At 51.9% G+C, this 26,158-nt stretch overlaps 1 protein-coding gene across 2 annotated transcripts; it reads left to right on the top strand.

Annotated features, from left to right (window-relative positions):
- Positions 1-38: 38 nt before the first annotated feature.
- Positions 39-24,653, top strand: EXOSC7 (exosome component 7). 2 transcript variants are annotated; one of them, XM_090284618.1, is made up of 8 exons: positions 41-129; positions 6,948-7,049; positions 7,338-7,432; positions 15,155-15,320; positions 17,822-17,892; positions 22,242-22,365; positions 22,700-22,855; positions 24,411-24,653. In XM_090284618.1, exons 1-8 carry the CDS (start codon positions 73-75, stop codon positions 24,513-24,515), a joined length of 876 nt encoding a protein of 291 aa, XP_090140744.1. In that variant the 5' UTR covers positions 41-72; the 3' UTR covers positions 24,516-24,653. The 2 variants fall into 2 exon arrangements, with proteins under 2 accessions (XP_090140745.1, XP_090140744.1); XM_090284619.1 differs by lacking the exon at positions 22,700-22,855 and having other exon boundaries at positions 39-129.
- Positions 24,654-26,158: the final 1,505 nt, after the last annotated feature.

The raw sequence follows: 26,158 nt of genomic DNA on the forward strand, positions 1-26,158 counted from the left end.
CACTCGGGCGAGGGGGGGCGCGGCCGGCTCGGGGGCGACGCGGGCTGATGACGCGAGGCGCGGCCCTGCAGCATGGCGTCCGTGGCGCTGAGCGAGGCGGAGAAGGTGTACATCGTGCACGGCGTCCAGGTAGCCCCGCAGCGGCGCCGGGTGCCCACGGCCTTGCGGCGAGCGGCCGGCCTTCGGTTCGCCCGGGGGGAGCGGCGGGTCTGGGGTTACCTTAACCTTAAACATCTCTGCGGCCAGCGTTTGCAGCCTTAAGCCGGCAACGCGAGCGTGCTTAGAACCCGGCGGCGAGTGTCCATTTGGGACTGAATGCGTGCTTCGTGGACCCTTCCCGGTCTCCGAGGTTCCGAACCGGGGTCCCTGATGCTTGAGCGAGGGAGCCCCGCCCCCGGGCCATCTGCGCCTTCGCGCGTCGCTGTCTGTGGGTGTGCGCTTCTGGGCCGCTTTTCCGCGCCTCGTGGTTGGGAACCACCGGGAGAGAAAAGGCACCGAGGTGAAAGCGCTTTGGAAATAGAAGTCGCCTTACAAATAAAGGGGGAAGGTGTTTAAAAAGCGGCTTCACAGCCCGTAGCACCGTTTTGACTGTTTCCCATCTGCCGTTGGGGAACTGAGATCCCTAGAGGCAGCTATGGCTTTTCTAAGATGCGCGCACTCTCTTCGATCCCTCGTATTGGCCGCGCTAGAACCGGGGTTGGAGGGTGCCGGGCCTGGGAGTGAGCTACGGAGGGAGGCCGGGCGCGTCCTTCTGGGCCGGAACCTCCCGGGGTAGAGGCGTCCCAACCCCAAGCCTAAACAGAATCCTGCATGCGCCTAACCGTTTTGTGTTTTACTTTTCACTTTGGTTCAGTATGGTCAATGTCAGCCTTTGGTTGCTTTATTATTTCAAAGATGAATATAAAATAACAGCAATGGAATATAAGGTATACGGGGGGCGGGGCGGGCAAAACACCCGGAATTTTGTTATAAAAAATTGTGTATTTATTCTTACATCTTCAGTCACTTTCACAGTACTCTCCATTTGAGGCAATACACCTATCGAGACATTTTTTCCTCTGCTTGCGATTTTCATGCCCTTTAGTGCTTCTGCTGGTTTTTGTTTCACCTCTTCCACCTCAGCAAAACATTTTCCTTTTGAGGACTTTTCTCATCAGGGGAATCAAACAAACCAACAAAAGGCCTTTGGAGCGAGAGCGGGTGAATAGGGAGGGTGGGGCATAGGGGACATGCCATTTTTGGTCAAAAACTGCTGAACACTCAGTAGGGTATCAGCAGGGGCACTCATAAATCACCCGTCATGAAATGTGCAAACGTGATGAAAGGGTCTTCAAGAAACATTCACTGAAGCCGAACGCAGCCTCTCACAACAACACCAGCTGGTGCACTGATACAGATGGGTTCCTAGAACACTCACCTGACGGTGGAAGCCTGTACGACAAGGGGCCCACTCTCCAGAATATAATTCCAGGTTTTTGGGGTCTCCTCTCATATATCAAGGGGTGCTATAGTTAGTGGAAGCCAGAGAAACTAAAGAATTTGGGGGCTGCAGTGCTCGGAAGCCTTTCCCAGGGAGGTGGGATTGCTCTTGTAAATCCATGTGTTCCTTCTTTGTATCTGCTGGACTCAGTATTTCGTTCATTCTACCTGGAACTGAGCTAGACTCGAGGGATAGGAAGTAGCCTGCCCTTACATCGCACCCATGCTAGAAGGAAAAGGCAGAAGTTAGAGATCCGTTTGGGTGTTTTTACATATGATTGTACTGAGCCCTGTGAAGGGGCGGGGCAGGGGGAGTGCGGGGAGGTCAGGGGGGGCTTCCCTAAGGAAATGGCGTTTTAACTGAGCTCTCAGCATGACCAAGAATTTAGTAAGCTTGAGCCTTTCGGAAGTAAAGGATGGTTAGTCCACTCACTGGGGGTAGTGGTGGAAGAGCAGGTTTGCTATAAGCTTCTCCAGGAATTCAAGAGCAGTTAGATCGGCAGGCTCTCCCTTGCTCATCTCTGCTGCTTTTGAAACCTTCGCTGTATTCTCTTCTCTCTCTTGGCTTTCTGTTTCTCAGGCTTTGTGGTTCCCTCTCAGATCCTGGGGTTCCAGTTCCCTTGTATAAGAAGCCAGCCCTTCTAGTTCACTTCTAGACTCGTCATGGGACTGAATCATTAGACTCAAACATGGCCACCAGGGAACAAGGCACACTTGAGAGAGAGAGAGAGAGAGAGAGAGAGAGAGAGAGCGAGCAATTTGTGGCCAGGAGAATGAATCTGGCAGGTAATGGAACCTAACTGAGACAGCTCAAGAGGCTTTTATGATGGGACTCTTTAACATTATCGGTGGGTTTCAGGAAACCAACAAGGCTTGCTGAAGAGCCAGACTAGCGACCGTAGGGCGTAGCGACCACCTCTAGGCCAACGGGGCCCAGGGAGGAAATGGTGTTACCGGATGCCAGTGATAGCTGGACCCAGGGAGGAAGAGCTGCCAGCAGAAGTTGTAGTCTCGGGTAGATGTGGGCACCGTTAGAAAGGTGGTCCCCAGGTCAGGGGTGTGCGCGCGTTGGGGGGGGGCCACTCTGTTCTTCTGGTACCTTTCATTGGCCAGACTCAGCCAGAAGCCAGCAAAGGGAGTCCAGGTGAGGAGGGAGTCTACCTGGTGCACAGGTTAGGGCAGGGAAGGTGGAGAATGCACCTGAGGAGGCGGGGCGGGGCGGGGCAACTGGAAAGGCTGATAGATCAGTTTTAATATATGATGTAACTGGTTTCTGCTAAGTCCCCTCTCAACCTTTGGAAGCCGAGATGTCCCACTTTTGTTAGGTGCGTATTCTGTCCTGGGTGCAGACCGGGCCACAGAGGTTGGTGAGCCCCACCCAGAAGCGTGGTCCTGGCAAAGCCATCTCGTTGAGTTTTGCTTGGCAGTGGGAGGGACGTGTAGCTCGGCTGTCAGTTTCATTTCCTTTTCTGTGGATCCAGCTTTAGCTGTCAGCCTTGTTGGGGGAGCAGCACAGGATGGGGGAGCACTGGGCCTGAGCCTGGTCTTCAGCAGTGGGACTGAGCAGTCCAGACGCGGCTGCTCAAATCCAGCCACGCGGGACGCTTGGTTCTGAGCCCTGTGCCATTTCCGTTTAGGGACCCACGGTACAAAAAGGCCGCACCCAGGCACTTTGCAAGGTGAACGGAATCACATCCTTCCTAAGGAAGGAGGGGCCACTCAACAGGCTTGGAACGTGAAAAGAGGGGCAACCGCTAGTTGTGCCCCCTGTGTCTGGGGCCGGGGCCCGCAACGCTGCACCCGTCAAACTCCCAAGTGGGGCTGTATCCTAGCTGGGGAGACGGTCTCCTCTCCGTTCCCTAGCACGCTCTGAGGTATCGGACGGGTCAAAGCAACGAAATGCAGGGGTACCATCGCCTCAGAGGGTCTCTTGCCTCCCAGGTGTGTCAGATGAGTAGAGCTGACTTGTCAGCTTCTGTTAGGAGGTGACAGGACTGGGTAACCTGGACTGAGTCACATGTCCTTCCACCCTGTCACAAACAGGAGATGGTGGTGCCTCAGCCGGATCCTCCTCTGTAACCTCTCTCCAGGGTCGTTCTTGAGGATTCAGTGAGCTGATACCTGCCCCCAGAAGCAGGCAAAGGGAGCTGCTGCTGGGGACTCCCATGTGTGACACGTGCTGACAGGTTCCCTTCAGTGATTTACGGTTTTCAGATTCTCCTGGGTACGGCCAGGGTTATTCCTGCTCTCGCTGTGAAGAGTCAGGCTCAGAGCTGTTGAGGAACGTGCTCAGGGTCACAAAGCTGGCGTGTGACGGCAGAGATTTAAATATAGATTGGAGGTGACGCCGCCGCACCACACCCAGCGAGCGGGGTTGTTGTGGTCACAGAGGTACCAGCAAGCAGAAGCCCTGTGTCTGGAAAAGTGCCTTTGTCCCCTGCTGAGGACAGGACTCCACCCCAAGGTGCTGTCCGGCCTTTGCTGTCATCTCTACTGATTGTTAAACGAAGCTTTCCGTTCGGGGCTGCCCCTGTTTTTAACGTGTTCACGCTCGGGTGAGTCCCTTGCTCCTGAGCACCGCAGATGAATTAAAAACGTGGCAGGTGGCAGGCCCCCAGCCACGCCAGGCAGGATGGGGAGACTTCCTGGCGTTTAGGAGGAAAACTGGGGTTTTTAAAAAGTCGCCCTTGGTGCAGTGATTCATGGACTAGTTTGTTTGGGTTTTGTTTTGTGTGGGTTTTGTTTGTTTATTTGTCTGTTTTTGTTTTGTTCTTTTGAGTGCTTTTTTTAATCCTATGGAAAAAAAATGTATAGCTGGTGTGTCCTTGGAAAGGAAAATGTGTAGCTTTTCGTTGATTTCTTGCTTGTCACTTGAGCCTTTCTGACTGTGCCTTTCCCAGGGGGACAGAGTGACTTAAAGGCTGCAAAGGCAAGATGTGAGGAGGCCCAGGTTTTTGTCACCTCTCCCGCCCCATCCTGGAACAGCTGGGTTGTCACTGCAAAGGGATGTGACTCCATCTTCCAGAGCGAGTGGTATTTGAAGTAGCGGGGGGAAGCCCGTGCCCTTGTGGTCTCCTTGCCTTCAGAGCTGTCACCTCCGTCATCAGGACCAGCCGGTACTGCGGCCAGTTCCTCCTGTGAGGGAGGCGCGTGCCCACCCCCCTCGCCCGGGGAAGGGACCCTTCAGAACGCGGGTGGTCACGTGGGATGGGGCAGAGCTCTGGCGTGGACAGCAAGTGCTCCTCCCTGGCTGCGTGACCCTGGGCCAGCCATTGAGCACCTGTCCACCTGTTTTTCTGTTTCTGTAATGGATTCAGCGTGCTCACTGAGTAGTGCGTCTAGAACATTATCTATATATAAAGTAAAGGCACGTTAAATAGTAGTTACTATTAATTTTTGCAAATATTTGCACGTGTTTTGAGTTGTAGGCCTAGAATTAGAAAAGCCCCTTTGAGGCCATTTAATTCAATCTCAGTCTTTTACAAATGAGGACGCGAGTCAGCAGGGGGAGGGGACTTGCCCTACCTGGGCCAGGCAGCTCGTTAACAGCAGGGCCAGGCCTGGTGGCCGTGACTGACGCCCCCGGGGACTGCTGGCACTTGTACCACGCCAGCAGGGCAGCCCGTGAAGGACCCCCGGTAAATGGGGTTTCCACTTTTCCCAGCTGGGCACGCCTGGGGGTGGGGCACACAGGGCAGTCAGAGAAGGACCTAGAACGCCTCCAGGTGCTGCGGGGTTGCGGAGAGACAGTTACATGGTTTTGAGTCCTACCCCAGGCTCATTCTCCCCGACTTGAAATTCTGTTGCTTTTCAAGTCCAGGTTCCCCAGACTCGAGGTAGGGAAGGGGAGGGTGGGGCTTGCAAAGGGACTTCCGTTTTTCCCTTGAACAGGAGCTGGAGGGTAGAAGAGCCGACACACAGCACACGTGGGAGTCGTTGGTACTGTGTGGTGGGCGCAAGCCGTGGTTTGCTTTTCCGTATTTTAATTTCTCCGAATAAACAAGTCAATCACATGCAGTCAGCCAGGTGGTGTAAAGATAAATTTCTGACAGTTAACATACTTCAGGATGGTGTTTTTATTGTTTGAGGAGCATCAACCCCTTTGAGAATCTGATGGTTCTAATGATTCTTTTTCTGAAAAAAGAAACAAAAAACTGCTTTCAAAAAATATTTTAAAAGCTGATGTGATTTGTTACATACATGCCAGGTGTTAAAAAGAAGCAAAGTGTTAAAAGTTTCTGGAGTAGCCTACCCTTATATAAGATGGGGATATTTAAACTATTCCTGTGTCTGCTCATTTGTGCAAAGGAGATACAGAAAAAGTGACCCAGGAACCAGAGATTGGTTGTTACCTGCCTGGTGTTGGGGGGAAAGGGGGGGCATGGGAACAGGGGTAAGGGGAGAGTGACTTTGGTGTCTCTGAGCACACCTTCTCTGATGGCTCTGACACCTGGAGCCACGGTGATGGGCCACATACCCAGAAAGCAAATGAGTAAGGACAAGTGACAAGGACATGGCGACCCAGACGGGAACACAGACTGGTACGAGTGAATAACTGCCACTGCGAAGGAACGAAGGGTGGGGGAAGACAATTGGAAAACTGTGTTGAGTGGGTGCCATGTGGCTAAAGGCAAAAGGAAGTCTGTACAACTGCTAGACCCTATTAGTAAATATGCCTCTCACAGGGATGTGGGTTAGCCATTCTGAAACTTTTTTTTTAATTAAGTTTTAACAAATACCTGAAGACATCGTAGATAATGAAAGCCAGGTTTCTCGCTATCTGAGAGAGAAGTTGCAAATAAGACAAGGAGGAAGGTTAGAAGCAGCTGTCAGTATGAACAGGTGGCTTCTTAACAGATGTGTGGACCAGTACAGGTATGTGTGCGTGGGTCAGCGTACACACACATTTTCCTGTCCTGTCTGCTGAGAAGCTCTAGAAGCAGTAACACCCATACAGCAATGGACCTACTTATCACCCAGAATCTGGGTTTTCTCCGATAAAAGGAAGCAGGGCCCTTGGGGAGAGGGCTGATCCCAGGGTGGGGGCGGGGAAAACAAGAGGCTAGGACGTCTTGGGTGGTTGGAAAAATAAAGACGTGCTCAAAAAAGATCGGGGGCGTGTTGAAAGAACCCAGGAACCCACCCCAGGAGCTCCCCGTGGCCAACACCAAATCGGGAGTGACAAGATCAGTAACTCGAGTCCTGGACTAATTAATCCGCAGCGTAAAGCAGACGCCTGTGAGTTACCCTGGTGTCAGTAAGTGACTGAAGACGCTAAGTAGGGGTAAGAGACACGCGGTACCCAGACCACTCTGAAACCCGTCTTTGGCCTCAGGGGCTGGCAATCTTGGATGATTCACTAAGGAAAAGGTGCACTGCGTAGTCCTCAGGGGAATCGGGAGTGAATTGGCTCGGGAGTCTGTGGTGGGTGTGGGACCACAGCCTGAGGATTGTGGTGGTTGCCTTAGGAAGACCTCCGCGTGGACGGCCGAGGGTGTGAGGACTACCGCGCGGTGGAAGTGGAGACTGATGTCGTGTCCAACACCAGTGGGTCCGCCAGGGTCAGGCTGGTGAGTACGGGGGCCCCAGTCCGTCACGCCCGGGTAGAGGGATGGGCAGGCCCCCGGGAACCAGCTCTTGCTGCACAGATGGTTCTGGGGGAAATCCAAGACCCAAGCCAATCTCTGGGAGGGGGTCTGTCTAGGGCTGAAGGACCCCTCATCTTCTCAAAGGGCCACTTCCGAGTCCCAACCCTGCTCTGAAGAGAGTCCCCCAGGGAGTGCGTCTGGGAGAGGAGGGGTCGGTTGGGCGCCTGGCTGCCTGCCCGGAGTGAGGACCCTTCTCTCGTTTGTCTGCAGGGCCACACGGACATCTTGGTGGGAGTGAAAGCCGAAATGGGGACGCCGAAGCTGGAGAAACCAAACGAAGGTTACTTGGAGTTCTTTGTAGACTGGTCAGTACTATGTAGATGTTCTTAAAGCAAAACAATTTAAAGGTGAAGATTCAGAGAGTGAACCTCTGGTCTCCTGTTGAGCCCACTTTTATTTTGTGTTGGATCATCATTCATCCAGCCAGCAGGTATCTGCTGAGTCCCAGGCACTGGGCTACGTGGAAGGAGGCGCTGGGCCGAGGTCTGCCCTTGTGCTGGTCACCTGGCCCTCGCTGGGCCCCACTTTCCTGGCTGGAAAAGGAGGGTGTCTGCCGGGCAGCCCAGCACATGATTGTTATAAGAGTCAAATGAGATGGTGGATGCTTTGAAAAATATCAGACACAGATGACAAGGATCCTTTGGTCTAAAATGCCCCGTTTCCCTTTCAGCTCTAGCTTTGCAGAAAACTTCTTGTGACTTTTTGGCAGAGCAGGGACTGGCGCCAGCCAAGCGGCGTGTGACAGGCTGCGGGGGTGGCCGCTGGGCAGGCAGTGTGGGCGCTGGGAGGAGCCGAGTCCCCTGGCTGTGCAGCCAGCCGGCCTTGATGCAGGCTTCCTTCACTGGCCAGCTGTGTGACCTCAGGCTGGTTACTCAGTCTCTCTGTGCCTACGTTTCTTTATCTAAAAAACGGGGCTAGTGATACTGTCCTGATGTAAGGAGAATGAGGTGATGAAGATAGAGCCCCTAGAATGACTGGCTCCCACTGGGCTTTCAATAAATGTTGCTTCTCTCCCTCTTGTTACCTCCCTTTTCTCGGGGTTGGGGCTTTTTGGGGGGTTGCTGACCCAGTCTCATCTTCTGTCTGTAACTTCATTTCTAGCTAGGGGGGGTGACAGCAGGCCTTCTGGAGGTGGGTAAGGATCTCCATTGGCTGATGTTAGGTGCAGGTATATATCACTGATCCCATGTTGGGGTCTCCAAGACCACCCCCACATTCGGAGATTTGCTGGGAGCACTCAGAGGGCTAGCATGTAATTGTACTCATGACCCAAATTTATTGCAGCCACAATAATGTAGCAACACATGTGTCCAAGGTGACTCTGAAGGAAAACCCATTAGAGACTCGGCACCCAAGATATTTTTGGGTGCTGGTCACGTAAGCACCCTCTGCTTAACACCTACCACAGTACCAGGCTCCTAGAAGGAAAGCAGGTAGGTGTTCAGCAGAAATCGTAGTTTTGCAGAGACCATCTAGGTGCAGTGGTCACAGTCTCCTGTTGCCTGGCGACACTGAGGTGAGGACCATCCTTCTGTAGATGGCGGCCTTGGGCCTGCGTTGCCAGCCCCTTTCTGCCCAGATGCTAACCCCCATCTGTGTAGTAAGCTGGAGTCTCGTGGCCTTCACTCCCAAACACAAGCTCACCTCCCAGACTGTCTGTGAGAGACGTGAGTTCAGAGACGGTGAGTGGCTTTCCTCGCAGGCCTCTCCGACTCTGAGTCTTTGCTCCGTCTACTTCATGCATTCTATGGAGGCCAGCTTTGGAGGCGTATGGTGCCGAGAGGCCCCGGAATGAATCTGCGTTCATCTTCCTGGCCAGTTTTCCTTCTAGCCCATCCCTGCCCCCGGCACTGGCCCCAGAGCCGTTTCCTCTCCTGGTTTTACGCAGCCATGAGTTGTGCTGTGGAATCAGCCCCAGCGCACCTCTTCCTTCGCTCTTGGAGGAGGAAAGCTGCCTCTCCTGGCCTTGATCTCCCTAATACAGTGCAGTCAACAGCCACAAAGGGGCAGACCATGTGTGAGGAACGGTAATTCGATTTCCCTTTCTTCCTCTTCATTGTCCTCTACCACTTCATCTTACAACAAAGGCCTCACCCAGGCACACCAGAGAGATGTTTTTTCAGGAGACCCGTTTCACTGTGGCTGTGTCTGAACGTGACTGAAGTCTTGCCTGCTGCTCTTGTCCCTTTCTTGTCCCAGCTTTAAAGGGAGGGTGGCTCTAGGTTGAGAGGAGCCTTTGAGCTGCCTTTTCCAAGACCCGTCTTCTGGGACTAAGCCTCTCTGTCCTGGCCTAGTGGCTGCCTGCTGGTCTCTCCCCCTTTGTAAATCTCGGGAGAACCCCGACAGGCCTAGAAGCTCCGTTGCCTGGGGAGCGCTGAATCTCTTTCTCAAGACTCATTGTCTGAAGGTGGCACACAGGAGCATCTTTAAGTGGCTTGGTTAGTGGGACCCGCCCAGCAGGTGGAGTCACCACGAGAGATTCCTAAAAGCCCATTTTCCTACAGCGAAGGGAGAGATTACCAAGCACCACTGGCTGCCACCTTTCTGAGAACCCCGTCTGAGTCTGCAAGGAGCGCCTCTGAATCGCATAAACAGACAAACCCTTTCATTCCGATCCAGTGACTGGGAATGTCTTCTGGGCACCTGTGATGGATGGGCCCAGCGGAAAAGCTGCTGCCCCCGCTTGCCCAGGCCGCGGGTGGAGGGCCCTGCTGGAGAGCTCAAGGCTGAAACAGAATTCTTAGCCAGCGGGAGGGAAGCATTGGGGGGGGGGGGGGAGGGTCCCCTCCTGCCAGTCAGTCCGAGCCCAGCTTGACTTAACTAATCAGCTACTTCCAGGTTTTTATTATTTAAATTCCCCGAGGTGCAGAGGGCCCCCACCCCGCCCCACCCCCGCAACAGTGGGGTAGCAAAGACTCGGGGTTCCTGAGCTCCGCAGGCACTTTCACTAAACTGGGAGCTAACTCGGACCGTCTGACTTCTGTCTCATGTCTTTGTTAGTTGTTGCCTGGAAATAGGTCCTTTTAATTAAGAACTTGGAAAGGTTAGGAAAAGACGGTTTCCGTCTAAAGCCCAGAGAAAGGTAAGACTTGACTGAGCTGGTGTGTCACTCCGGGTCACCACTAGGTGGCGGTCCATCGAGTCGCGTCTCAGCTGTCTGTCCACCATGCCGTGGGTTTAGGAGCTGTGGCTTAGCCTCTGGGAGAGGCTTCGGTGTGCAATTGTGGGGGCTGAGGAGCACGTCTTGCAGTTCCCGGGTGGTACCGTCTGCCCAACACTGTCACTCCCCTTGGGGACCTAACTGCTTTTCAGCGTGATCACGAGTGCTTTACAGTAATATTGAGCCATAGGCTTTGAGCCCCGAGTTGGTGGGTGGAACCGCTTGGTCTGTTACGTACCTGCTTAGTGCTGCCTGAAGGGGGCATGTTTTTGGCTAAACGGTCTGGGGTGGGGCCAAGCAGAGGGGAACCTGCAGAAGCCATTCCAGGCTGGCTGTACTCTGGGAGTCTCCAGAGTTGATAACTTCCAGCAACGTCAAACAAAAGCTTAGGTGACAAACCCAGAGTGTGCTAGTGTTCCCAGCCCATTTACAGGGACACCTCAGTGGGCTCAGAAATGAGTAGGAGTCTGAGGCGTGGGGACCTGTCCCGGGGCTGAATGACTGCTGGAGGGGTCCTGAGCCAGCCTTGGCCCAGGAACCCACTAACGCACTTTCTCTGCCACGGGCCTGGCCTGACCTGGCTGTAAGGCTGCACCATGGGTTTGCAGGCCAGAGTGCTTGTCAGGGAAGCCACAATGGGCCTAGTGTCTGAAGTCCCATTGTGGTTGGCACGGCCTTGATCTCAGCCTACCCCAGTTAAGCCAGAGAGATGTGCCAGGAAGGAGGGCTGGAGTGGAGCTGATGAGTCAGGAGGGGTGGAGAACTTCCAGGATTTTTATTAGTTGATCCAGCTCAGTGATTTCCCAACAGCCCTGGAAGAGTGGATCTTTATGCGAGATCTGAATTGGTTTGGGTAGCTATAAAAAAATATAAAGCACTTGGTTTTATGCTGAAAATCCTAAGTGTGTACTCTCCCCTGTACCTTAGGCTGTGATGCCTGGAAGCCGGGGATAGGGTTACCAATCTGTGTTTCTCTCGCTTTTTGAGCTGTGCACTGAGTAAAGAAGCTTTTTATTTTGGACTCCCTTGATCTACATAACTTGACTCCAGCATTTGTGGTCTATTAATAATTCCCAAGACCAGGGCACCCATTCATTACTTTGAAGCATAAGACAGGCCCAAGGAAAGCCAAATGTGCCAAAGTATGCATTTGGGGAGAGTCCAGCGAAGCCCAGCAGACTGACGAGGGCCAGGCTGCCTGGGTTAGCATCTTAGCTCCCCAGTCACCAGTGGTGTGACCTTGGACAAATGACACCTTTCTGTCGGTGTCATTGCCTCTAAAATGGGGTCAATAACAGCTCCTCCCTCTAGGGTGGTTGTGAGAATTAAAAGAATTAATATATCTGAAGTGCTCAGAATGCTGTCTCGCACATGGTAAACATTCCCCCAAAGTTGTTAAGTTCTCCTTCTTTATAAAGTGAGAGAGCTGGACCCTCGGAGGTCTCCCAGGGTCGTCGGGAGGCTGCAACCCACCTGCAAGAGTTTTGTTTCACTGATGGCGGCTTTTATTAAAGAGGAATTAAAATGCCTTCAGACAGGGCCTGGAAGTTTGCCAGACTTCATCACTCCCTGTGAGTCACATGTGGCCCTTTTTGCAGGTACAGGTAGGTATCTGGCCAGCCCCTGCGGGCATCGGCTGTTTAAGTCCTCTGGCGACGCCTCTGTGGTCAACATTTCTGACCCCCTCAATCAGAAAGGGGCTTTGTGCTATGTAAGCATCCCTAGTGATGATGCGGGACCCTTATTTTTCTGGGGCAGCCCTTCTCGTCATCCTTTGGCAGAATAGGGGTCTCTGGCTTTTCTCACTGAACCCAGAGCCCTGAACCCCACCCCCAACCCTGACCAAGGTCCTTCTTTCCAGCCTTTTCCTCAGAGTCACTCCAGGTCCAGGGCCCCATCCAGTCCAGATGCAGGAGTTTCCTATGGTCCCATCTACCTCTAAACTTGCTTCTCTGCCTGTCTGCTAGCCATGCTGAAAGAATGTGTTTAAGAAAAGGAAAAAAACGTTTAGAATGGGAATAATTTCCACTTTAAATTAGCTCAGTGTCAAAAAACAGAACCAAACCAAACCAAACCAAACAAATGGAACAATTGCATGTGGTTTTGTAGCGTTAATTGTAGGCTTTGTAGTTAGACCTGGGGAGCTTTGTAAACCATGCCTCAGGGCTGGGGAAGGTTACTGTGTCACTTCCTGAGTGATTAGTCACCCCCAGGAGGACGTGACCCGCTATAATCAGGGAAAGGCAAACATTTTAAGCACAAACATCTTAGATTGGATTTGTCTGCACAGGGATCTATGTGTTTTAAACACTTTGAAGATGGAACTTAATATCGATTGCTTAGTGTTTGAATTAGGAACAGGTTGTGTTTTGCTGGCTGTGCAGAATAAACTTGGACCTTGGTGACTTGATTAATTCACCATAAATGAGTGTTTTTTCATGGCTCAGTGCCCAAGGCCAGCTTTGGCTGGGAAAGACCAGCCAGGTTGCCATGGCGGTGATGAAGTTCTCTTGGGCATTTTAAATTGGGGTTCTCTATGTGATTAGAGAAGCAAAGTTATTATACAGCAATGCACTCTGGTTGTTTTAGGATTCATTTTTATATCTATATTAGAATGGACTGGACAGAAGGGACATTTCACTATATTAGTTGAGATGTCTTTTAGCATCACACACACAGGGTGAGCATAGTCTTGAGCTCTCACACAAGTTTGGCTTTGACTGGAACCCCTGCCCCCCTCACCCTGCCCTGCCTGGGGCCTGACCAACCTCCTCCCCTTCAAGTTTAAGGTCTCCTATAACCCTCAATACTGATTGTGCTCCTCCCCATAAGGGACAGAGAAGCTAGTGACTCTCAAACCAGTAAGAAATAATGAACAGCTAAGGCCAGCTGTGATTGCATCTTGAATCAGGGGGTTGGTCTCCGAGTCAACAGTGAAACAAAGGGAAAAGATAATTATACTCATCAGGAAGGAACAACCCACAGCTCATCACAAATGCCTCTAAGATCAAAGGGGGAAGATATTCATCACCGAACACAGGGAAATGGAGCTAGACCACTCAGCAAACAAGTTAGGTAAACTTCAAGGGACAGCTGGAAAGGCAGGCCTATAACCGGATTACCCTTAGTTAATGGCTTTAGATTGTACCTCCGGATTACCCAGCAAATGAAGAAACGGGGGAGGAGGAAGGAAGGGGAAGGAGAGGGCCACTCTTGTTAGTATAAAACCAGTTTGCTTTGTCTGCATCGGCGTGCATGCCCCTGGCTGTGCCGGGCTCTGCAGACCCGTGAATAAACAAAAGCCTCAGTTACTGCTGAAGTCCTATATCTGTTTACTGCTGAAGTCCTGTGTCCCGGTGTTTTTACTGTGAGCGACTCTCACATCCCCGAGCCCCCACTCCTGCCGTTTGCTCATGAAACTACCCCTCACTTCATTGGAACACTGACTTAGGGTCTGCGCCCATCTGGCTCAGTGTCTGGGTCTGCAGTGTCTACCATACCGCTGGGTCCCTTCTGCATGGAGGAGCAGGGGCACAGGTGGGCTGGGGAACAGAGAGCCTCAGTGTGTGATTTTGTAGCAAGCATACTGAGGCAAACTCTGACTCCAAAAAACCTCCGCTGCCTTGCGGCATACCTCTTCAGGGGAAAGGCTAAGGGAGTAAACCCCGACAGAAAATCCGGAGCCGGAGTCCCTAAGGCGGTTTGACGTTGTAGTCAACACCGGCAACTCCTGCGGCGCACCTGAAGCCAAGCTGTATTGACTCCGTCTTTCCCTTGGACCCTTCAGCTGCGAAGAGAGGGAGGGTCTGCTGCATGGGCAACAGCAGACCCTCCATATTACCCTGCCCAGGCTCTGTAGCTTCAGCGTCATCGCAAGATGTCGATTCAACACGGGAGGAGACAGATACCATGTCACTCCCAGTCGGACTGCACAGCCATTCTCGGCAGTGCAGATAGACTCTTAAGCTACACCATCGTCTCTCGAGACGGACGGCTGCCGACGATACTGAGGCACCTGGTTTCCTACCTTGCTGGGCCTTATTCTTTATGTGAAGTGATTACTGGAATATTTACTTACCTCACAGAGGCATTAAGGTTGGGTTTGTTAAGCAAACCCTCCATAGTTTCCTGGCAGACACTTGAGTAGTACTTAATGGTGGCACATGTTCATGCCTCTCCATTCTCTGTTGAGGTCATTGGGCATAAAATTCAAGAGGCCCGAATGGAAAAGGCCTTCTCCTTGAAAAATGGCAAATAAAGTAAAAGAGATAACCTAACATTTAATCAGCCACAATCTGTTTTACTCTCCTGCTTTTCAGTACAGTGCCAAGCTAGAGTTCATGACTGAGCTCTGGCATACTCTCTACGGATCTTCTGAAACATTCCAGGAAGATTACTATACTTATACTGTGGCTTTTGTTTTGAGAGTATCATCCTGCATTCGAAGGCTGTGAAAGCCAGGGGTGGTGCGTATAACGCAACCCCTCAGTCAGCCAGACTGCTGCTCTGGGCCTGCCAGAGGAAAGTATTTATTATACTTTCAAGATAAGAGAGTTAATTACTACTGGCCCAGGTTCCCCGTGCCATTGCTCTCATGTTTCACTCTGACTAAGGATGACTTCTGTTAGAAGTCAGGGGACACACCTGTCACCCACTCTGACAAACCCAGGGCTTGGCGCTGGTCTGGCTCACCGTGTGTGTCTGTCTGGAGGCTGGAAAAGTGGCAGATGCCATCCTTTCCTCGTTTCAGTGACTCCTTGGGGCGCTGGCTCTCCCAGCGTCGCACAGGGCAACTGTGACAAAGCCTTGCCCCTTTGCGCTCTGCGCTGAAAAGACTCACCAGGTTTTCTGTCGCGCTTCTCTGCAGCTCAGCCAATGCTACCCCTGAATTTGAAGGTCGAGGAGGAGACGACCTTGGCACAGAGATTGCTAACACCCTCTACCGGATATTCAACAACAAGAGCAGCGTGGACCTGGAGTCCCTCTGCATTAGCCCGCGGGAGCACTGCTGGGCTCTCTACGTGGACGTGCTGGTAGGTACTGCGTGGCGCTCCCGGCCGGGGACCAGATGGCATGCTGTCCTTCCCAGCGCTTTCTCCTCCTTCACATGGACGCTTTCAGCTTCCAGGGAGAGATTAGTTGGGAAAAGGGTAGTCTCCTGTCATAGTCTTCTTTTCTTTTTTAAGTTAACTGTAACGTATGTATCGAAGCCTACACATAATGCCATCCTACAATAAAGTTACAAGCACTCCTATCACGGTAACACCTAAAATTACCCAGAGATCTTCAGGGAAGAAAAAGCAAGAGATGATGGTGTCAGACACAGGCGATGGGCAGAATTTGGACAAATTGGCACCTTCTGTGTGGAATGATAACGAGGCATAGTGACTAGCCCAAGAGGCCCCAGCTTGAGAGTAGTGGTATTAGTCCTCGAAGCCATGCATTAGGCCAGATGGGGACAGCGCCTGCTCTTGACCTCACTGAGTCATGTTCCCTTGAAAACACCCGATAGCCCCCCTACTCTGAGCGCCCGGTTTCCCAGGTGGGGACCCTGAGGCCCTGCCTCCTCTGTCTTCCATAGTCTGCTCCTGCAGGGGTCTTTCCGGTCCCGCCCTCCATTTATAATTATGCCAGGTGCTGGTTCACATACAGGCTCTTCTTTGGGTCTATTTTGTTCTTTTTTATTAAATTGTGTGAACCTTGAGATTAGTGACTACATCTTCCACCTCAGACTGAGGCCACAAGGCTAAGCCATGGGCCAGGGATAAAGCAGATCTTGTGGGCTGACAGTGAACTCGAGGAGGAACAGCCTGGCTGTTTCTGAATGTTGGCCCTGTACGCAACAGGGTAGGTAGGGCTTTCTGGATACTATTAAATTAATTCGGTAATGGGTGGAACGTGGCTAAAAGATAATTAATAGCGGTTACCATTGTCCAGCAGGCTAGGGCTGTTCTGAATGCTGGTGCTAGTGAGTAAAAATAATAAAATTGCAGGTCCATTTGCCTTTTCTCATCTCCACTAAGCGGGACGTGCCTTGTAGTATGATTCCTACCAAGCAGGTGACTTTGCAGGTCCTGCTTTCGAAGCGGTGGGAACTGGACGCTTGCTTGTTACTGATAAGAAGCAGACTTCACGGCTGCCCAGGGCGGTGCTGCCTGCAGCGCGAACTCTGCAGTCCCACCACGTGTCTGAGGAGCATTGTGTCCCCCTCTTCCCACACAAAACAGCCAGACACAAGTATGGTGCGTCGCATTTGTCCTTCGGCGACCATGCTGTGCTCCTTCTCGGGATTTGTGAACGTGTGTGCTCCTGTAGGGGGTGGGCCCAGGGGCGATTCCATCCAGAGCCTGCTCTCTCTGGCGGCTTTTGCAGAACTGATGAGTGTGGGGACATTATCCTGGCTTAGACCCAGCGCCCTTGTGCATGAGCAGGAAGTGGTGACAAGCAGGAGTGTCCTGGGCGGCACTGGGTCCCTTATCTGCAGGTCTTTTAAGACTCCTTGGATTCGGATTTCTTCTCCTGATGTAGCCCAGCTGGTTTTATTTCGTAAGCTCAGGCCAAGGCTTCTCTGCCTTGGGGACAGAAGGATGTGCCACCTTCACTTGATACTGTGCTTTAAGTCCCTGCTAAATGACCACGCATCATGCAGTCGGCACTTTTGCTCATGGGCACAGAAATGGTATGAAAGGCCCTCGTATTAGTTGTACTGAGTGTAAAACGTGGAGCGTCGCCTGCTGGGCATCAGGGGCGCGCTGAGTGACACGCAGTAGGTAACCACACGAGTAAACGTGACCCTGGCGGGGCTGCAGCATCAGCAGCCGCCATTTTTCACATGTTTGGGAGTTGGACATGGGTTAGCAAAATGAGAGTAGCACATGCCATTTGGGGCAAAGTAAAGGTGATCAGTTCCTCCCTCAGTGCAGGTCCCACTGGCTGGAGGAGAGCCACCCGTTAGGGGCCTCTGTGTGCCAGTACCACAGCCGTGGCCAAGTGTGGCCTCGCACGCGTGACCCATGTAAGCTACAGCCGAGTGTGGCCTCGTACTCGTGACCCATGTAAGCTACGGCCGAGTGTGGCCTAACACGCGTGGCCCATCTAAGCTGCAGCCAAGTGTGGCCTCGCACACATGGCCCATGTAAGCTACGGCCGAGTGTGGCCTCACACTCGTGACCCATGTAAGCTACAGCCGAGTGTGGCCTTGCACACGCGACCCATGTGAATTGCAGTCAAGTGTGGCCTCGCACGCATGGCCCATCTAAGCTGCAGCCAAGTGTGGCCTCACACACGAGGCCCATGTAAGCTACGGCCGAGTGTGGCCTTACACGCATGACCCACGTGAGCACAGCCATGACAAGCGAGTGCTTGCAGTGGGGGTGAACACACTCTGTGAGCCAGGAGAGCAATCACGCCCACTTACCTTTGCGTTCTAGACGCTGGGTCAGCACTTCTTAGGCACTGGTATCTAATTGGGGTAATCCTTAGGTAAGACGTGACGCTTGCTCCTTCCTCCCCGCCCGCTCCGTGTCTCCCGTAGCTGCTGGAATGCGGTGGGAACCTGTTCGATGCCATCTCTGTCGCCGTAAAGGCCGCTCTCTTCAACACCAGGTGAGTCTTCCGGGAAACAGCCCCGGGGGCCCGCGGCGACCCTGGGCCGACACCTGCGATGGAACGCTGAGGAGCTTTGCGCCGAAGCTCTAGGTGAAGACAGCAAGGAGTTCAGCATTGAAAATGGTGCTCTTTAATGTGGAGCTGCAGAAAGCGGAGAGTTCATCCATTATAACTCAACTGCACATATTTTTTTATTTATTTTTTATATTGCTATTTTCATAAGTAAACATGTACCATGTAGACAAAATTAGAAAACTACAGAGAAGTAAAAATAGTAGGAACCAGCCGTCTGAACACCGTTCCCGGATAAGCCCCCCGGGGCAGGGGTGCCATCTGTCTTGTGCCCCGCTCCACCCCAGCACCGTGAGAAGGGCCTGGTACAGAGCTGGCCCTCACGTCGTCGTTCACGGACGTGCAATTGTTCTAAAGGCCAGGTGGCAGCCTGCTCTGTGGCGTAAGTTAAGAGCAGGAAACGCTTGCGCCTCTGGCTCAGCGTCCCAGGCAGGCTGCATAGCAAGGGACAAGGGACCCTTTTTGGAGTTGACATTTCCTCAGACCATCTGATTATAGAGCCTTTTCCCCACTATGTGGACCAGGCTCTTAGGGGAAAGTTTGCGGCACTTGAAAATAAACATGTGGCCCCGGTCGGGTTGCTCAGTTGGTTAGAGCATCATCCTGATGACAGAACCCAGGGTTGTGGGTTCAGTCCCTCATCGGGGTGCGTACAAGAAGCAGCCAGTGAGTGCATAAATTGATGACTCTCTCCTCGCACCCCTCAAATCAATAAATAAAAATTAAGAAAAGAAATGAAACATGAATGAGTTGTTCATTTCACAAGAGAGCTTCTACTGTGGTAATGGGGGCCGTGGGGTCCTGGGGTATTTGGAAATGAGGCGTGGAAGCTCCTGGGGTGCAGCCTCCGGAAGTAACTGGATAACTGAGCAAAGGTGCTATCCGAGGAACTGCCACTTTGCGGTGGTGAGACGTTGGGAACAGCGGAATGCACCCGCCTCGGGGATTAAAATCGACACAGCAGCATCCTTAAGAGATTTGTTAATATGGAAAACCAGCCACTAAATGCAGCCCTCACTTCCTGTTTTTTGTATGTTTTGTCCTATTTTACTTTTGCTAATTCTTGCATTTAATGTCTGGAAGTATATATATCCCAAAAGGTCTTTGTGACAATTTCCCAGTGCCCATATTATGGATGGTTTAACATTTATGTGTATTTTAGAGCTTTTCTATGGTGAATTTAGACTTACCTGCATAATTGAAAACAAAGTTAAATAAATCGGGGTCAGAAGTTGTGGGATGGAGTATTTGCTGCGAGTGGCAGCCGTAGAGTCCTCACCCAGAGGTGCGCCACTCGACGCTTGGCTGGGACAGTTGGGGGCCTGGCACTAATGGCCGCTGTGGGACTCCAGTACCAGATGCCACGGTGGCAGCCTGGGCTCGGCTCTGTTGGAGAAGAAAGGAAGTTGCCATCTGTTGCACCTCGAGCCTCAGAACTCACTCCCCACCTGCCAGCTGGTTTCCATGGGCACCAGGGCAGACAGAGAGTAGAACCAGCTGAGGCTGTTAGGCTGGGGGTTGGGGGGGGCAGTGTCAGGCAGGTGGTAAGGAGGGTGACAGAACCCAGCTCTTCAGGTTGGGGAGGACACCTGTCACGGGCATCACCATAGTCATCCTGAGAACAAGAACAGCCCTGCAGGCAGCGAGGAATTGGGGACGCCGCAAGGCACTGGGACCCCCTGGCTTGTGGAGAGACCTTTCATGCAGTCAGAGTCCTTTAGGAGGGTGGAGACCAGTCTCTAGACACTGTTCTCCAGCCCTTCTACCGAACCGTGTTGTGGCCAAAGGGTTAGGAAGTGTGTGTGTGTGTGTGTACATGTGTGGGCGCTTGTGTTTATTTTTTTAACATGCAAGTTCAAACGGGTTACCTGATCTGTTCAAACAGGATCTTGCTTAGCACTTATACCCTGGGGGGGCCTGACATGGAGACTTCAGCCGGGCCGGGCCCTAGCAGCATGTTCTCTGGTTGACACCCATGTTCTTGGTTGTTGGCTTGCGTAGGGTTGGACGCCGGGGCCGAATCATATGAGGGGGGCCCGAAACAACACTGGAACTTACTTATTAAAGAGTGTGTGTTTGTTCTTACATGTTTAAATTTCACTCACCTTCAAAGTGCTCTCCCTTGGATACAACACACCTATCGAGACATTTTTTCCACCGCTCAGAACAGTTCTTGAACTCATCAGTTTCGATGCCTTTCAGTGCTTCTGCTGTTTTTTGTTTCACCTCTTCCACATCGGCAAAATGTTTCCCTTTGAGGACATTCTTTTTATCAGGGGAAACAAAAAAAAGTCTCTCAGAGCTAGATTAGGTAATTGGGGAGAGTGGGGTGCGGGGATCATGCCGGTTTTGGTCAGGGGCGCTTGTACGTCACCCATCACGAAGTGGGCAAATATGTTGAAAAAGTCTTCAAAAATTTTTTTTCACGGAAGCTGAACACAGCCTCTCACAGCAATGCCAGCTGGCGAACTGATACGGATGGGTTCCTAGAACACTCACCTAGTGGGGGAAGCCCGTCCTACAAAGGGCCTGCCCTCCAGAAGATAATTCTGTTTTTCTTGCCCCCCCACCCCCAGTAGAGGGCTTTTGTTAGAGAAACAGGGAAAACCTCTAACACCGTTGCTGTTAACACCTGTTCCTGGCTCCTCCACCCTAGACTGGAACGAATTGACTTTATGGATTAAAGTATTTTTCAGCACCCAGTTCAAAAATTGCCAGCCCCCCAGGATCCCTCCCACCCTGTCCCCCCATGCAGTCACTACCCTCACTGAGGATAACCACTGTCCTGAAGCAGTAGATTGGCTTTGTACTTGATGTAAGTGGAATCACACAGTGTCTTTTCTTTTGTGTCTGCCTCATCCACTTGGCATTAGGTCTCGAGACACCTGTATTGTGTTCTGGGGCCATAGCTAGCTTTTTGTGGTAGGCTGTTTCACGTGTGACTATGCCACCGTTTATGTACCCAGGCTGCTGTTGATGGGTATCTGGGTAGTTCCCAGGCGGGGGCTATTGCAAGTAGTGCTGGACATCAGCATTTTGGTACATGTCTTATGCACATAATTTTGCATTTCTGTTGGCTAGGGGTGGAAGTTCTGGGTCAGAGGGTGTGGCTGTGTTTAGTTTTAGTAGATACTGCAAAACAGTGTTCCAAAGTGCTTTTATGAAATGATATTCTCACCAGCAGTGGAAGAGTTCTGGGTTGCTCCTCATCTTTGTTGGCTGTTGGATTTTTTTGTCTTTTTAATATTAGCCATTCTGGTGAGTGTGTCTTGGTATCACATTGCAGTTTTGATTTGCATTTCCTTGGTGAATATTTAAATTGAGTACCTCTCTGTGTGTTTATTGGCTACATGAATAGCCTCTTTCATGAAGTGTCTGATCAAGTCTTTTGCCCATTTTTCAACTGAGTTGTCTGTCTTTCTCTTAATTTTAGTAGAAATTCTTTAAGTAATACGTCAGTTTATACACACACACTTGCAGATCTTTTTTCACTCTGGATTATCTTTTAGTTTCTAAATGATGCCTTTTGATGAACAGAGTTCATAATCTTAGTATAGATTGTATATGTATTGTGTGGGTATTTCAAGTATCATATAATTTAATCTATCATTTCTTTTCCCTTTGTGGTAAGCACTTTGTGTCCTGTTTTTGAAATCTTTGTCTGCTCCAAGGTCATGAAGACGTTCTTAGTTTTTCTTCAGGACGCTTTATTGTTTTATCTTTCACCTTTACATTTGCAGTCTGTTTGGTTTGGATTTTTGTGTTTGGTGTGAGGTAGGGATCAAGATTCATTTTGCATATTAGATTAACCAAGCATTATTTTTATTTATTTGTTTGTTTATTTTATTATTATTTTGAAGATTTTATTTATTTACTTTTAGAGAAAGGGGAAGAGAGGGAGAAAGAGAGGGAGAGAAACATTGATGTGTGAGGGATACATTGACTGGTTGCCTCTCGTGCATACCCAACCGGGGATGGGGCCCGCAACCCAGGCACGTGCCCTGACTGGGGACTGAACACGCGACCCTTCTGTTCCCAGGCCGGCGCCCAATCCACTGCGCCATACCAGCCAGGGCACCAAGCATTGGTTTTAATAAGACCTCCTTTTCTCACTGCCCTGCAGTGTTGCCTGTGCACTTTTGACAGGAATGGCAGAGTACAGGCATGACATGACACTGTCTTGTGAGACACAGGGGTTCCAACTCCTGTTCTCAATCTCAAGAAAAAGAAATTATTTTTCAGGAAGGGAATTTCAATTGTGCTTTTGCTTCCAGGATACCAAGAGTTCGTGTTCTGGAGGATGAAGAGGGGTCAAAGGACGTTGAGCTGTCCGATGACCCCTATGACTGTATCCGGCTAAGTGTGGAGAATGTTCCCTGCATCGTCACCCTGTGCAAGGTATGAGCTGGGGTCTGACGGTTCTTGTTTTCCCTGTGGGTCTCAGCATGTACCCTGTTAATCTCATCTCTGTCAGCCGTGAAACATTCATGTGCCCCCCTGCCCCTTATTTCCATGTCCTGCTTCTGTTCCACGGCTCTCACAGTGGCTGCAATATGCTGGTTGAACATGGCGTCAAATATTTCCCACGTGAGCAGAATCTAAAAAATCACGGTCCTGAACACGCAATGCAGGTTCTTTGCGGGGATAGCTGTTCTTCTAGGAGGCTGTCGGGGGACGGCGGTTACTCTGGAGTGTGTGTGGCCCACACGTGTGCTCTGCTGCTTGACTGCAGATTGGCTATCGGCACGTGGTGGACGCCACTCTTCAGGAGGAGGCCTGCTCCTTGGCCAGCTTGCTGGTGTCTGTGACCAGCAAAGGAGTCGTGACATGTATGAGGAAAGTGGGGAAGGGCAGCCTGGACCCGGAGAGCATCTTCGAGATGATGGAGGTGAGGCTCCGGTTATGGGGCAGGGACTGGGACCTGGCCGGTGATGCCTCCTGCCCCCTTGGTCAGTCCCACCACTGGAAGTCTCCCCATGTACCCCGCTGACCCAGACTTGGTGCTTGGAGAACAGCGGGTTGTGAGCTGGAAGTCTGCCGACTAAGCCAGGGGTGGGGGCAGGGGGCAGGGAGACAGGGAGCCTGCCTGTCACAGGTGCTCATCTCCTCCCTCTCTGATCCCAAGTTTCTACATTTCTAAATGGCAGTGTGAACGGATAATAGGAAGAGTCACTTCCAACTCCCAATCCCAAGCTTTCATGATTGGATGAGGGAATCGGAGTCAGCGCAGGCAGAGCCAGAGGCTGAAGGGTGGCCGGCTCCCCAGTGTCTCGGTGGAGATGAGTGAGAGCGGCGCTCCTGGCGGCCTGAGGGGTGCGTGTCCCCTTGGGTCTCCTCCACTGGCCAGCAGCACCAATAGGGCTCTTTCCAGCTGCTCCGTACTCCACGGTGGACGTGTCTGTCTTCCTCACTGGCCCAGGGGCCCCTTGGTGGCAAGGACCAGGTCCTGCTCATCTGCATCTTCCTAGACCTTCCTCCCCTCCCCCTTCCCCTTCCACCTTGACTTTCAGAGGACTTTGACACTGTTAGCTGGACTCAGGTGTTTTTTCATTTATTTGTTTGTTTTTTAATTTGAGAGAGGGGAAGGGAAGGAGGGAGAGAGGCATCGATGCGTGAGAGAAACATCCATCAGTTGCCTCTCGCACGCTCCCAACAGGGCACCTGGCCCGCAACCCAGGTGTGTGCCCTGACCAGGAATCGAACTGGTGACCTTTCGGTTCACAGGCTGGCTCCCAGCCCACTGAGCCACACCAGCCAGGGCCAGGAGGTTTTTGTTTTAGATAAGCACTGTGTCACATCCCAACACGTGTCCATAGGTCATTGCTCCACAGTGAGCGAGGTGCCATCTGCACAGTCCCTCCATTCCTCGAAATGGTGACTTTCCACCGAAGACTCGGAGCCCTGGATGTCTGTTTTCTCTTTTTATCATCTTACTGGAAAGCAAAAGTGGGTGGTGTGGAGGGGGTTGAGGTTGCCAAAGACCCTTATCCAGGTATTGACTCTGGTCTCACCTGAGCAGTTCTGCTTAGAGATCTGCCAGCAGGGAAATTAGAAACCACTTGTCAGGGTGAGTCCTCAGCCCCATCTGTTCTTCACCAGACAGACTCCATGTGCTCTGTGGCCCCTCGGTGCCTCCTGCTGCAGGTCATGGCTGCGGCCCAGTCCGGATTTGGTTGACAGTTTTGCCGCTGTTGTAAGGGCAGCGGGGATGCTCAGTGTCAGCTAAGGGTCGAGGCGGCCGTTGCTGCTCGGTGCCCGGAGTGGGTGTGGTTGTCTTTCCTTTCCTTGTGGAGGATGAAGGTTTTTCCAGAATGTACCTGTGATGCGGTTGAGGCAGATGGAATGGGTATGGTGTCGGATTGACAGGCGGGCAGAGAGGGAAGCTCTTCCAGGTCAGCGCGCGCCCCTCACATGCCTGCCTTGTGTCCCTCTCTGCCCTGCAGACCAGCAAGCGGGTGGGCAAGGCGCTGCACGCCTCCCTGCAGAGCGTCCTCCACAAGGAAGAAAGCCTGGGGCCCAAGAGGCAGAAAGTCGGATTCCTGGGCTGACTTGCACATCGACCCGCAACTACGGAGTGTTGGTTTCCACTTTTCTGTTTAAGACGAAGTTTGTATATATTTTTCTTAACTATTACGAATTTAGAGCAACATTTGTATGTGTAAAATTAAAGCCTGTTTTCCGCTCTGGTTTGGTGTGGCTAGGATTCTTCAGCTGTAAGCCAGGACGCCATGCGGTGACGCCCCGAGGGTCTGGCCCCTTGTCTCTTCAGGTCCGGAGACGCACTCCCAGGCAAAGGGCTCTGGCCACGGGCCTCCCCAGGGAGACTCACTTGTTCCTGCTGCAGGAGTTCAGAACAACAGCAGACACACTAGAATAAGGACCTTCAAAGGAAAAGCTTATCATAGAGCCGTCAGTGTAAGAATCACACCCAAACAGTCATTGGCCTCGTGCGTTTGGGCGCTTCCGGGGAAGGAGACCGGAGGAGACACTCTGCCCCAGTGGGGACAGCCAGGGCTTCTGCTGGGCTGCCAAGCCTCCCCCATCCTGGGGAAGCCCAGCTCTTTTTTGCTTCCTGTCCCCCCCCCCCCGCCCCCCCACATCTAGGCCATAGTCTCCAGGGCAGGGTGAGGGGCGGGAAGGGAGTTGAGCGGCCACTTTGGTCCTTAGCCAACCTCTTATCACTCTTGTTTTGAAATTGCTTTGTGTTTTATAACCACTCCCTGGTGTTTTGTAAGATTTTCTTGTTTTGTCAGCATTAACACAGCTGCTTGAGAGATGCTGTCATTTGATGACTCCGCCTGCCTGCCTTCTCTGGGGACAGGGAGAAGGCCATTCTCGAAGGCCCTAGAAGGCTCTTCCTGTAAGCCTGTATTCTACGCAGAGTGCAGTGTTGGGATGAAATGTATTCATGGATTGAGCAGTCTTTGTTCTTCTCCATGATCCTCCCCAATTTTTTTTTAAGATTTTATTTATTTTTAGAGAAAGGGAAAGAGAGGGAGAGAAACGGCAGTGTGTGGTTGTCTCTTGCACACTCCCAACTTGGGGACCTGGTCTGCAACCCAGGCCTGTGCGCTGACAGGGAATCGAACCCTTTGGTTTAAAGGCTGGCGCTCAGTCCACTGAGCCACACCAGCCAGCGCTCCCTGTTGATCTTGAAGAACCCTGGAGAAGGAGCGGCTTTGTGAAGGAGAGTATTTTAGCCATGGCGTTCGCTCTCAGCCTTTTAGTTAGACAAACAGGATAAGGGGTTAGGGATTTATTGCCTCGCGGGAAAAACATAATGTGAGCTGAAGCCCTCGCAGACCTGCCCCAGAGGCCCCGGCATGGCGGGTCCGTCCCTGTGGAGAGACGAAGCCCTGCAGCTCCTGCCCCGTTGAGAACACAGCCTGGGTTTTCATTATTTTTGAATGTTTTTCCAGTGCTTGTCCGCACTGGCGCCACGACAGTGCTCCCAGCGACGCGGAAACCAGCCTGTTCCTCCTTCCCCACTCCTGGTTGGCTGCGTGTCATAGAACAGGGACAGTGGTCAAGAGAAGCGGGAGTGTGAATAAAGTCCAGATGCCTTTGGCCTTGATGATTAAAGCCACCAGACAGATGGGACAGACAGGTGAGGCTTTGCCAGGTCACCTGTAGGACAGCTTCCTGTCGGCCTAGCCATCGGTGAAAGCGAAGGAGAGCAATGCAGGGTGGG

This window comes from Furipterus horrens, unplaced genomic scaffold, assembly GCF_987537825.1.
Source record: "Furipterus horrens unplaced genomic scaffold, mFurHor1.1.pri manual_scaffold_7, whole genome shotgun sequence".
Lineage (NCBI taxonomy): Eukaryota > Metazoa > Chordata > Mammalia > Chiroptera > Furipteridae > Furipterus > Furipterus horrens.